The sequence below is a fragment of the Gracilinanus agilis genome, chromosome 2 (genome assembly GCF_016433145.1).
Source record: "Gracilinanus agilis isolate LMUSP501 chromosome 2, AgileGrace, whole genome shotgun sequence".
NCBI lineage: Eukaryota > Metazoa > Chordata > Mammalia > Didelphimorphia > Didelphidae > Gracilinanus > Gracilinanus agilis.
The window spans coordinates 237,908,019-237,919,827 of NC_058131.1; the positions used below are offsets into that span (position 1 = coordinate 237,908,019).

Below are 11,809 nucleotides of genomic sequence, written 5' to 3' on the forward strand. Positions count from 1 at the left end.
AGGAGGAGACTTTGCTACAGAAGGATGAAGGATGTCGACTGAGAGCAGCTGCTGGATTTGGCCATCACAGGTCACCGATAACTTGTGAGACAGGGGCAAAGGGCTAAAATGTGAATGAGAAAAGAGGAAGTAGAGGTCATAAGAATTAACCACCTTTCCTAAGAGCTTGACTGTGAAAGGGAGGAGAGACAGAGAAGGATAGTTTGAGGGGACGGTAGAGTCAAGTGCAAAGCTTTTATTTTTTAAGACTTCAGTAAAGAAGAAATTGTTACGTAGGGGTTATGCACCTGTGTGGTAGAGGTGCTTCCTTCCCCCTTCTTTCCATGAAATAATAGATTCCTTTTTCCATAAAAAATATTGAAATGAGGCAGGAAGGTGGTTCAGTGGATAAAGAGCCAGGTCTGGAAATGGGAGGTCCTGGGTTCAAATCTGATCTTCTAGCTGTGTGACCCTGGGCAAGTCACTTAACTACTGCTGCCCAGCCCTTACCCTTCTTTAGAATTGGTACTAAGAGAGAAAGTATGATTTTTTTTAATGAGAAATGGTCTTTGAGGTGCCTTCTAGCTCTGTATCTATTTTCCAATCATCAATAAAATAGGTATAAAACTTGCGCTCTTTTGCAAAGAGTTGTTGGAGGAAAATTCTTTTGTAAACTTATGTGTGTGTTATTTTATCTTTTTAAAATATTTTTCCCAATTACACGTAATAACTTTCAACATGTGTTTCCTGAACTTATAAGATTCAAAATGTCTTCTTCCGTCCCTGCTCTCAGAGATGCTAAGCAATTTGATCTGGATTATACATACATTATCATTTTTTTTTTTTTAAATACCTGTATCTTCGGTCTTAGTATCAATACTGTGTATTGGTTCCAAGGCAAGCAAGCAGTAAGGACTAGGCAATGGGGGTGAAGTGACTTGTCCAGGATCACATAGCTAGGAAGTGTCTCAGGCCAAATTTGAACCCAGGTCCTCTTGACTCCATGCCTGGAGTTCTATCCACTGTGCTACCTTGCTGCCCTCTTTGTAAACTTTAGCCTCTATTGTAATGTGAGTTATACACGTATTATGTTGATGATATTGCAGAAAAATCATGCCTCAGATCTGACAATCAGAAGATCATCATTCTAGTATTAATCCAAGTGCTCACTAGCTATGAGGGGTTCTCCAGGAAAAGAGTTACTTGGATAAATCTCTTCCTGTCTCTGGGCTTCAGTTTCCTCATTGGTAAAATGAGCACAGAGCTTGGCACACGGTAAGCCCTTAGGAATTCCAACACAATGACCAACCTTGATTCTGAAGGACTTGGGAAACACTCTACCCACCCCCAGACAGAGAGCTGATCAGTCCATGTAGAGAGCACACCTTCTCTTTTCTTTCTTTGGACATGACTGATGTGAATATTTGTTTTCTATGACTATACATATTTGTAATAGATTTTTTCCTTTCTTCAAAGTGGGTTTGGGGAAAGGGGAAAAAGCTGGAGAGAATTCAGAACTGAAAATAAAATAAAACTGAATCATAAAAAGACCAAAAAAAAAGTAGTTTTGCATTTATTCAAGGGCTTCAATCTATATATATATATATATATATATATACAAAGTCACCAAAGGAAAAAGGAAATAATTCATTCATTCTACCATCCATGAAAGAGTTGTACTTGACCAGGGATCTCAAATTCCCTGATCTGCTGAAAACTACCCCTCTCTCCAAATCCTATAATGCAGCCTTTATTCAGAGGACTGTGGAACTAGATAACCTTATCCAGAAAAACCAAGACTGAGCTAGTAGCTGTCAAAATAGATTTAAATGGGGGGGCCAGTTGGGTGACTCAGTGGATAGAGAGCCAGGCCTGGAGATGGGAGTTTCTGGGTTCAAAGCTGACCTCAGACACCTCCTAGATGAGTGACCCTGGGCAAGTCACTTAACCCTCCTTACCTACCCCTTATTGGCTCTTCTGCCTTGGAACCCATACACAGTATTGATTCTAAACAGAAGATAATGGCTTAAAAAAATAAAAAATTTAAATGATAGAAAGTTAAATATTCTGTTTGAGTTTGAGGCCACTGGGGATCCTTTCTAGGTCTCCTCAGACTCTAACAATCTAGGACTCTCTATTATAATACAGTGCTCACTCATTCTCTTTTATATTGTCCAGAGTAAAGGTGCCAGTGTCCCTTCTACAGCTTCCCCAAATAAGAGGGTTTTTTTGTTTGTTTGTTTTAAACCCTTATTTTCTCTCTTAGAAATTGATGCTAAGCATCATTTCCACGGCAGAAGAGCAGTAAGAGCTAGGCAGCTGGGGTTAAGTGATTTGCCCAGGGTGACACAGCCAGGAAATGTCTGAGCGCAGGGCCTTCCATCTCTCTATCTGGCTCTCTACTGAACCTCCCAGCTGCTCCTAAGAGGTTTAGGATAGCAATTCCAGGAGCATCCTGCAAGCCTCCCCCCCAATGCTCCAGAGTCTTTGGTCCTGAAGGCAGCAGGATCTCCAAAAACTCCAGACCACTCACCCAGAAGTAGCTAGCAGCCCTATCACACCGCCGAGGGAGAAGTTAGAACTCTAGAGGAGGAGAAATAGTGTGAACTTTTCATGCTGAAAAGAGTTGAAGTGAGGGGGCAAGAAAGCCTGGAAGCACTGGAAATAGGCAAGGTAGGCTCTTCTCAGGATTGTTCATTGATAGCAGTCACAACATTATCTGTGTATGTCCTTGAAAACGTGATTCCAGGAGCCCTAGTTTTTCAGGGTACAAGATGGTGGAGGTTATACATGGATCAGAACTTATTCACACTGATGATTCATCGGTGAATCTATGATCAAGTGATCAAAATTCTCTTTCTATTTTGGGAGGCTCTGCACCCTGAGAGCCTGCAGAAGCTGGAGGGAAGGGCATAGGAAGGAGGCTGTGAACACTAGCTTCCTGGACCTTCCTAATTTCAGCCCTATTTTCCTCCAACTATAATCCGCAGGCCATTAAATGGGAAGGTTTATGACTGGAGCGAAGGCTGGGGGGAGGCAGGAAGAACTTACCTTGAAGAGAAGGAAACATGCTCTAGAAAACTCTGACCTTTCTCTGTTGCTGGGCTAGGAGAAAAGGGGGCTAGGTGCCCAGGATGCTCCAGAGGAAGAACGTGGTGGGATTCGGCTACCCAAGGTTAGGACCGATAAGGAAGCACTCAACCTGAGTGTGACTGTGAGATGGAGGGAGGAATAATGTCTCAGGGTGGTTAGAGAACTCTTCCATCCACGAAGGGGTCACCTCATCCTGGTTATAAAGGAGGATCTCTCCTTCTGAGCCCTCAGGGAACATTTCTTTGATTTAAATTCCAAGTGTTCAGCAGTCCAGTGATGTCCAAACAATGCCTGGATGAGGATGAATTCATTGTTCTTGAGAGCATATATTTGATGTTAAAATGTGAACCAAGTGGTACTTAAAGCATCATTTATGTAGCAGAGAGAAATTCTATTTCTGGAAATTGAAGAAAAAAAGGCTAGTGGAGAAATCAGGCCCTCATTCAATTTAACTGAACAAAGGTATGTGCTGGGCAAAGGGGAAGATATAAAAGTTTCAATAAATTCAAATGGAGCTAACATTCTAGTATCATGCAATGTGCATAAATAACAACATATAGGCACATGGGAGAAGCAAACCAAATGATATAAGATACATAAGGTTTAAAGGAAGAAAGATCCTAAATGGACTCAGGTGGGTGAGGGATGAGGCTTCTAGATGCTGCATTTTAGCAGGTTATAAAGAAGGGGGATGAGGAGCAGTGAGATGGCTCAGTGGATAGAGAGCCAGGCCTAGAGCCAGGTGGTCCTAGGTTCAAAACCAACCTCAGAGACTTCCCTCCCAGCTCTATGACCCTGGGCAAGTCACTTAACCCCAATTGTCTACCACTTACCACTCTTCTGCCTTAGAACCGAGTATTGACTCTTAAGGCAGAAGGCAACAGTTTAAAAAAAAAGAATGTTCTTTCCAAGTATGAGCAAGGGTATGTCGCTGGGAAATTTCAGAGTATATGCACAGAGTAGTTCAGTGCTCTTAGAGCAAAGTATATATAAGAGTAATAAGGGATAAGTTTGGAAAGATTCAAATAGCAAAATTGAGTGGGCTCTGAATGCCAGGCAAAGGAGTTTGTTGATTAGATGAATGATTGGACTGAACTGGACTGGACCAATTGGACTGTTTATACAGTGATAACAGGAAACTATTGTAGGTTTTTGAACAACACAGCATGACTAGATTTGTGTATAATGATGTTCAATCTGATTTGAAGGATGAGTGGTGGCCTGTATAGAGGCAGGAAGGCGGTTATTGAGCAGCTAGCTATTCGTAGGATAATAAGGGTTTGAACTGGAGTGGTAGCTTTAGAGGTAACACACTAGAGATAAGATAAATGTCATTTGGAAATGGGTAAGGCAGATGGAGGGAAAATTTTTTTTAAAACCCTTACCTTTCAGTCTTAGAATCAATACTGAATATCATCAGTTCCAAGGCAGAAGAGCAGTAAGGGCAGTCAAACTCTCCCAGGGTAATATAGCTAGGAAGTGCCTGTGGCTATTTTTGAACCCAGGACCTCCCACCTCTAGGTCTGACCCTCAATCCATTAGCTGCTCCCCAGCCCCACCCCCGGGGGCAGAATTTTAAAGAAAATGTCCAAACTTCAAACATGGGAGACTGTGTGAAAGGCAATCAAATCAGAGGAATGAAATTTTAGAGAAAAGATAAAAAGTTTGGTTTTAATGTGCCAAGTTTGAGGATAATGGGAAGCTCCAGCTAGATGGTTGACACCAACTTGAGGTGAGCATCTGAAGTTTGACCTGGAGATAGTTTTGAGAGAGAACATTTGGTATCGAGAAAGGAGAAAGAGCCTCAAGGACTGAAACCTGGATCTTCAGGACTCCCCTTCAGTTCAGGGATTTGGAAAATGATGAACCAGTGGTTAGGAAGGTGGGATTAGGAGTGGTGTCTTTCAAGCCAAGGGAAGACAGTAATTAGGTGGTGGTCAACAGCATCAAATGCTTCAGAGAACTGAGAAAAGGCAGATGGGGCTCCTTTACTTAGGCTAGTCTGGGAGGGAACCCAGAGCAGAGATATGGTGGAAGGGAAGTTCTGAGTGCTTCAATGAGCCAACACCCATAAATATTGCCCGATTTTCCAGGGCAATTCACGAAGTTTGGGGGTACAGTTACTTCCCCAAAGTCTTCATCATTTTACCCTTCCCTATTTTCTCTAGGATGCATATATTAGAGAAACATCTTCGTATTAGCAAAAGATCCTTTAAAGAGATGGATTAAAGGATGCTCTGGTCATAGTCTGAGGTAGGTTGTAAACATCAGGCCAGGTACTCTCCCTTGTTAAAATTTCTGCCACATAGTGCTGGGCAGAAGTCTGGAACAGATCCAAAGTTTAGGCTCTAACATGCTAGCAAAGAATCCTAGCAACCTTGACACAAGGTCTCTGATGAAGTTTATTTTTAAAATAACGTTCTATTAAGTGTTTCGATTTATGGAACACTACAATCTCTGAAGAATGATGAGAGGTAATACTGTGTTGATAAAGACCCTGGCCTCAGTCAAGACCCGAGTTCAAATCTCACCTCTGATGAATTCTGATTGTGTAATTCTGGACAAGTTGCCTAACTTCTCAGTGTTCCAAACTTCTTTAGGAATAAACTGCTCATTGCAAAGATACTCATCACTACATTACAGAAGGAAGTTCCTCATGGACTGTTTTTGTCAGTGATAAAAATCACATATAATCCAAAAAAAAAAAAATGAATTATCAGACAGCCAATAAAAAGGATGCCTGGTGGTTAGCCAAGTGAATAGGCCAGGCCTGGGAGTCAGGGTTCAAATCTGACCTGTCACTTTCTAATTTTGGGAACACGGGCAAGTCACTTATCCCACAACTGCCTAGCTCTTATTGTTCTTTGGCCTTAGAATCACTACTTAGAATTGATTCTAAGAGTACCAATTCTAAGGCAGAAGGGTTTGTTTTTTTTTAAGGGGTAACCTGGTAGTTTTAAGCAAGCTGCATTATGTGAGATAATATAACAAAGAACCAAATAAAAATAACTAACATTTCCATAGCAATTTAATATTTGCAAAGCATTTTGTTTGTTCCTCTAAATCTGAAAGCAGGGACTATCATCCCCATTTTGAACATGAGGAAACTGAAGCTCATGTTAAATGACTTAACCAGGATCCACAGCTACCAAGTGTCTTTTGAACAGAATTCAAATTCAGTCCTCCAGTCCAGTGCTCTGCTAATAATCACATTGTCTTTTGTCAAATGTTATCAAATAAACATGCCCAAAGAATGGTGGGATCAAGGTACAAAACCACAGAAAAAAACTAATGCCCCCAAGTAAAACTGGCAAGCTCCCTGCAGGAAGACAAAGGTAGGCTCATGGAAAAGATGGCGGCTGGAGAAAGGACCTGTACCTTACAATAGGTTAGTTAAGTTTTAATCACTGTGTCCTTGTAGCAGTAGGCATGGAAGTGCTAAGGGTGGCTCCTGCAGTGTAATCATGGTGTTGATTTGGCAAGAACAAAAATGTGATGCACTTCACTCTACTTCCAAGTGCTCTATAGTCTCAAAGCCATTGAGATAAGCCCTAACCTCTAAAATACAATAAGCTCTATTTCTGGTCTTGGCAATGAAAAGTTACCCCAAACTCATTGCCACATCAGCCAGTTCTCATTGCTCTCTTCACTATGAAGCCAACAAACCCTCTCCTTTGGACTACCAGTTATCTTGTAGTCTAGTTTTTCAGAGCCAGGACACAAAATGTGCTTAGTACTCCCAAGATCGGTTTTTAAGTACTGCCAACACCATTCTTACATGTATTGGCAAGACTTCCTGGAAGAATGTTTCCAAGTCCAATAGTCTATTTTAATGTCAAAGAAAATCTGAGGTAGTTACAACTATTATACCTCTTTTTAAATATGCTCAAAGGTTGCTACTGAGACAGGATTAAATCCAGCAAAAGCTAGCCCAAATCAAACATTGTTATTTTAAATGCTGCTTTTTTATCTGGGATTCCATCAAGGATTGAGGTTTCCAACCATACCAACTCCCTAGATGCCACTAAGTCAATGCCTCTACATCCAAAGTGTAACCACCAACTTTTATGTTGGTTAAGATTTTAGTAAAAATACAAAGTCACTAAGGATAAGCATGCAAAGGGATCTTGATTAAAGCCATTTGCTTTCCCTATTAAAAGTTCCTCTCAGCCAAGCCAGGTGGCTCAGTTGAGTAACAGGCCTAAAGACAGTAAGTCCTGGGTTCAAACCTGGCCTCAGATGCTTCACAGACCCAAGGCAAGTTACTTAACCTCCATTAACTAATCCTTCCCATTTTAGAAGGAATAGATTGTAAGCTATGCATTTTAAAAAACAAAACCCAACTCCTTATGGAAAAGCATTCAAAGCAACTTAAAATTTTTCTATTAAGAGTTAGGAGGCTATCATCATTATTCACAAAATACTTTAAAATGACCCTGGGCAAGTCACTTAACCTCCACTTTTTAGCCCTTACCACCCTTCTACCTTGAAATCAAGAAGGTAAGGGTTTTAAAAAAATTTTTAAAAAGAATCCTTTTAGGAAGTTGGAATTCTAAGGTCCTCCCATAACTAAGGAAAACCTCGATTTAACAAGTTAGTATAAACTCAATAAGATCCTGTTGTCCACCTAATATGTATTCCCTTCCCCACACAATTTAGTAAAAGGAGAGACTCCAGGTGTAGTTTAGTTTTTATTTCATAATCATAAACTTAACTCTGTTGTCTAGCCAGACTTGTGGAAGGAAAAGGGAAATGAAATCCAAAGAGAATTGCAGCAAGTGAGAGCACAAGGATTACAGGGTATAAGAGCAGGTGGAATTCAAGGGTGCTCTCTCCAGCTACAGAGGAATGGTTTGGTGGTTAAGACAAAAAACAAAACAAAAAAACTTATTAGATTTGTCCACAGTCAGCAATGGTGATCTTCTTGCTGGTCTTGCCATCCCGAGAACCGAAACGCTCCATAGCTTCCACAATGTTCATGCCTTCTTTCACTTGGCCAAAGACCACATGCTTACCATCCAACCTAGGGGAATAAATAAGAATCATCATGAAATAGGATGACTGGTTTGCTTTGTTGCCCAGGAATCACAACAGCTGTGCCACCATAAGCCAGCCCAGAGGTGGCTGAACAGGACTCTTAACAGCTGAGTACTGTAGAGAAGCCACAAACTTAATTGATGCTAGTTAACCAACTGACTACTGGTAAACACTGAATGACATACCTTCTATCTAAAAGCAATGGAAACACCATTAAGTTTACTATGAACCAGTCAAAAAGTTGTATACTGCAATTGTAAAGATTCTCCAACTGCTATTATTTCAGGAGTCTAAAGTTTAAAATGGAAACCTAAAAGGGACCAACAAATCAAGTGCCAATTAGATCAGAAAGGTCACTCCAGTTTGGAACCAAGTATTAAGATAGCTCAGGCCTAAAACTTAGAGCTGTTAGAGCTGGAAGGGACCCAAGAAATGATCTAAATCAAAATGAACCTAAATGTAGATGAGGAAAACTGAGGACCCTATGAGGAATTTTGAGATTTGCCCCAAAAGTCACACAGTAGTTTCCAGTCAGGATTAGAGAACCTAGATTCTCTTGACAAGACCAGCGTTCTTTTCATTTAAACCAAAATGACTCCTAATAGCTGGCATAATGTAAAGCACACCATTATCTTTGTATATTATGCCTTAAACTGCTAGTGTTATCTTTTCCACTTCCTATATTCAATTTTAATTTGTTCAGTACTTACCAATCAGTCTTAGCAGTACAGATGAAAAACTGGGAGCCATTTGTGTTGGGTCCAGCATTTGCCATGGACAAGATGCCAGGGCCAGTATGCTTCAGGATGAAGTTCTCATCAGCAAATTTCTCCCCATAGATGGACTTGCCACCAGTGCCATTATGGCGAGTGAAGTCACCACCCTGGGTAAAAGAATCCCATCAAATACAGCATGAGACCTGTGTATTTATTGGCAACCTAGACAGCAGAGGTCATTCATTGGACACTGACATTCTGGCTGAGTCCTTCCCTAAGTGTGGGCACAAGGTTGAAGGATATATCCTGGTAGAAATCAGTATGCTCCATACCTGGCACATAAACCCAGGAATGATTCTGTGAAAGCAGGATCCCTTGTAACCAAATCCCTTCTCTCCAGTGCTCAGAGCCCGGAAGTTTTCTACAAAGGAACAAAATGGAGAAAATTTAATACCAAAAACAAACAAAAAAACAACCCTAAATCAAAGAGTACAATTAGGCTGAACAAGAAAACCAATAATCATCACTAACCTGCTGTCTTTGGAACCTTGTCTGCAAAGAGCTACAAGGGAAAAACGACAGTTTGTTAGTTGCATCCACTTTAAGACATTAGGCTGCTTAAAAACAAAAAACACCAAGCTCAAATCCCTCAGTGATAAAATCATGAATTAATTCTAAGTTATTTGTATGCTAACAATTTTTATTACTAAACCCTAGCAGGATCCCAAAGCAGGTTTATTCCATATTTAAAGAGCTTTAAGAGTCTTCTGGTGTTAGGTTTATGCAACACAGATTCAGATATATTCCAAGAATCCAGAACCAGTGATATCTGAAATAACAAGAGGATTCTTTCTGGAAAGTGCTTTTAAAGTTAAGATTTTTTTAAAAAGAGCACTACACTCAGTACAGATTTTCAGTAGAACTTCACATTATACTACATCTTCTCCAACTTTAGGCCAAATACCAGAAGGCTAATCCTGATGATTGGCATGTACAGTGGGTGAATGCCTAGAGTTGCATGACCAAGGACATGGCTCTCATTCACTGGTAATGAAATTGCTACTAGGTCAGTTGTCTGTTATAAGATCTTCTTTCATGGTTTAGGCTTGAGATCACTAAACCCTTAAGTAATCTAGGATTATATAAAGTGTCAGTTCCTACCCAGTGAAGTGCTAAGTGCCTGCTTAAACAATTAAGTCCCAGAGACTAAAGATCACATACAATAAAATATGATTTCCAACAGTATGCTTATTTTTTTAAAAAGCTAAGAAGTTTACCATGACAACTCACATTATTTGATATAAGACCTGAATATTGTTAATTCTTTGCCTCCATAATACTGACTCAAGCAAACCTTGAAGATTTCCCATAGGACAAAAAGATAACCTTATCAAGGACACTTAGACAGTGTCCAAGGATCCGATGATCAATAATCAAATTGCCAAGCCCCATTTGCCTTTATTAGCTAAGTCATGTCGTAATTCTTGCAATTTTATTTGCAAGAGGGCTTAAATTCTTTGATTGCCCTATTTTTTCTTTTGAATTTGAGTCTGAGTCTGTATTTCAAGTCCCTATAGTTTCAATATGCAGTGTTATTTCCCTAAACATTTGGATGAGTACTTTAACTGCACATTCCTTCTACCAAATGTCCTGTATCTTGAACTGAATATCGTGTTTCATAAGGAACCTAACACGTGTACTGGATTGTGATTGTTTAATCCAAGTTTCTACTAGAGCCTCTTAATTTTCAACTTTAAATAAACCAATTGATATGTAAAATGAACTGGTTAGAATTCTTACTAGTGCTTCTCTGTAAATTCCTAAAAACAGCAGTTTTAGGAAAATTATCCAAAACTAAAAATTAGAACTTTATTATGGATTAAAAATCAAAGACCGTAAAAGTTCTAATTTGCTCACATTACTAAATTAAAAATATCACGGTCTCGAAAATTCACTGAAACAAAACCTTTAGCTTTCTGAAATGGCCGATTCTTGAAAGCTACATTCAACCAACCATGCTTCACTTTCATTGGTAACCTCGGGTTAAACTTGCCTAACCCACTGCGGGAAGGCAGTCCTTGAGAAAAAGCTCCTCCCACAATTAGCAGTCACCACTGCTTATTTTACTGCGGAGGAAAAGCACTAGGTGTGAATAAGCAGAAAATTTGCTTAAACCAGGTTGTTTTTAAAAAAATTCCTAGCGTTCCTTTCTAGGGAAATAAATTTTGTTTCTAAATGAGTTCTGCTTTAAAAGTAGCCCGGACTACGGAGCTGCATCAGTGATCAAATGAGGTGACTATTATTTAATGCAAATCCAGAAGAAAAAACCCTTCCGTTTTAGTAATCGTCCGCCATGATAACCATTAATGAAGTAAGCTACCCAGATTTTCGCCATTCCCCCCCATCAAGACTTTAAAGGTGCAATTTTAACGTTATCTCTCCCAAACGAGAGCCTTCTTCCCCATCCTTGAGGCGCCCTGGTAGGGCGTTTCCCTGCAAGTGATTTAAAAATCAATTATATGAACTGATTATTAGAGCAAGCCTCCTTTTCCGTTGAGGCATGCCTGGAAGCCGCGGCCGCCACTGGTCTCTTAAGCCCAAGCATTCATTAAAAATGCCTCCAAGGGGCCAAGAATTTCAGCCCCGACTCTAGGCGTGAAGAGGCTGCTGGGGACAGCGCCGGCCCAGGGGCTTCCCTGGAGCACGTGCGCGGAGGGCCGAGGCCCGAGGGAGCTGCTGCCCGCAAGCCACGTGGAGGGGGGGCCAAAGGGGCCGGGCAGCGGCAGGTGGGCGCCCCGGAGGGCTGGAGGGCGCGCGAACCCAGGCCTCTTTCCTTCCTCCCTCCGCCGCACCCCTCCCCCGTTACCCCGTTAGGCTGCGCCACGTGCAGGAGGGGGTTGGGGTGGCGCGCGCGGACTGCGGCTGCCTCGCGCTCGCGCCCCCTCCCCCTCAGCACGCGCCCCGCCTCCACTCTCCACCCTCCC

General features: G+C 41.1%; 1 protein-coding gene across 1 annotated transcript; it reads right to left on the minus strand.

Moving 5' to 3' along the window:
• Positions 1 to 7,744: 7,744 nt before the first annotated feature.
• On the minus strand, positions 7,745 to 9,453 carry PPIA (peptidylprolyl isomerase A). Its single transcript, XM_044661045.1, has 4 exons — positions 9,357 to 9,453; positions 9,158 to 9,246; positions 8,820 to 8,992; positions 7,745 to 8,095 (listed from the first exon to the last, which is right to left on the minus strand). The coding sequence occupies exons 2-4, from the start codon at positions 9,164 to 9,166 to the stop codon at positions 7,963 to 7,965; spliced, it is 315 nt and encodes a 104-aa protein (XP_044516980.1). The 5' UTR covers positions 9,167 to 9,246; positions 9,357 to 9,453; the 3' UTR covers positions 7,745 to 7,962.
• Between the last annotated feature and the right edge of the window lie 2,356 nt (positions 9,454 to 11,809).

Excerpts from the sequence above, each read along its gene's own strand:
- PPIA (XM_044661045.1), bottom strand. Across the intron at positions 8,096-8,819 it reads TGTACTGCTAAGACTGATTG|GTTGGATGGTAAGCATGTGG; the intron begins GTAAGTACTGAA and ends TTATTCCCCTAG.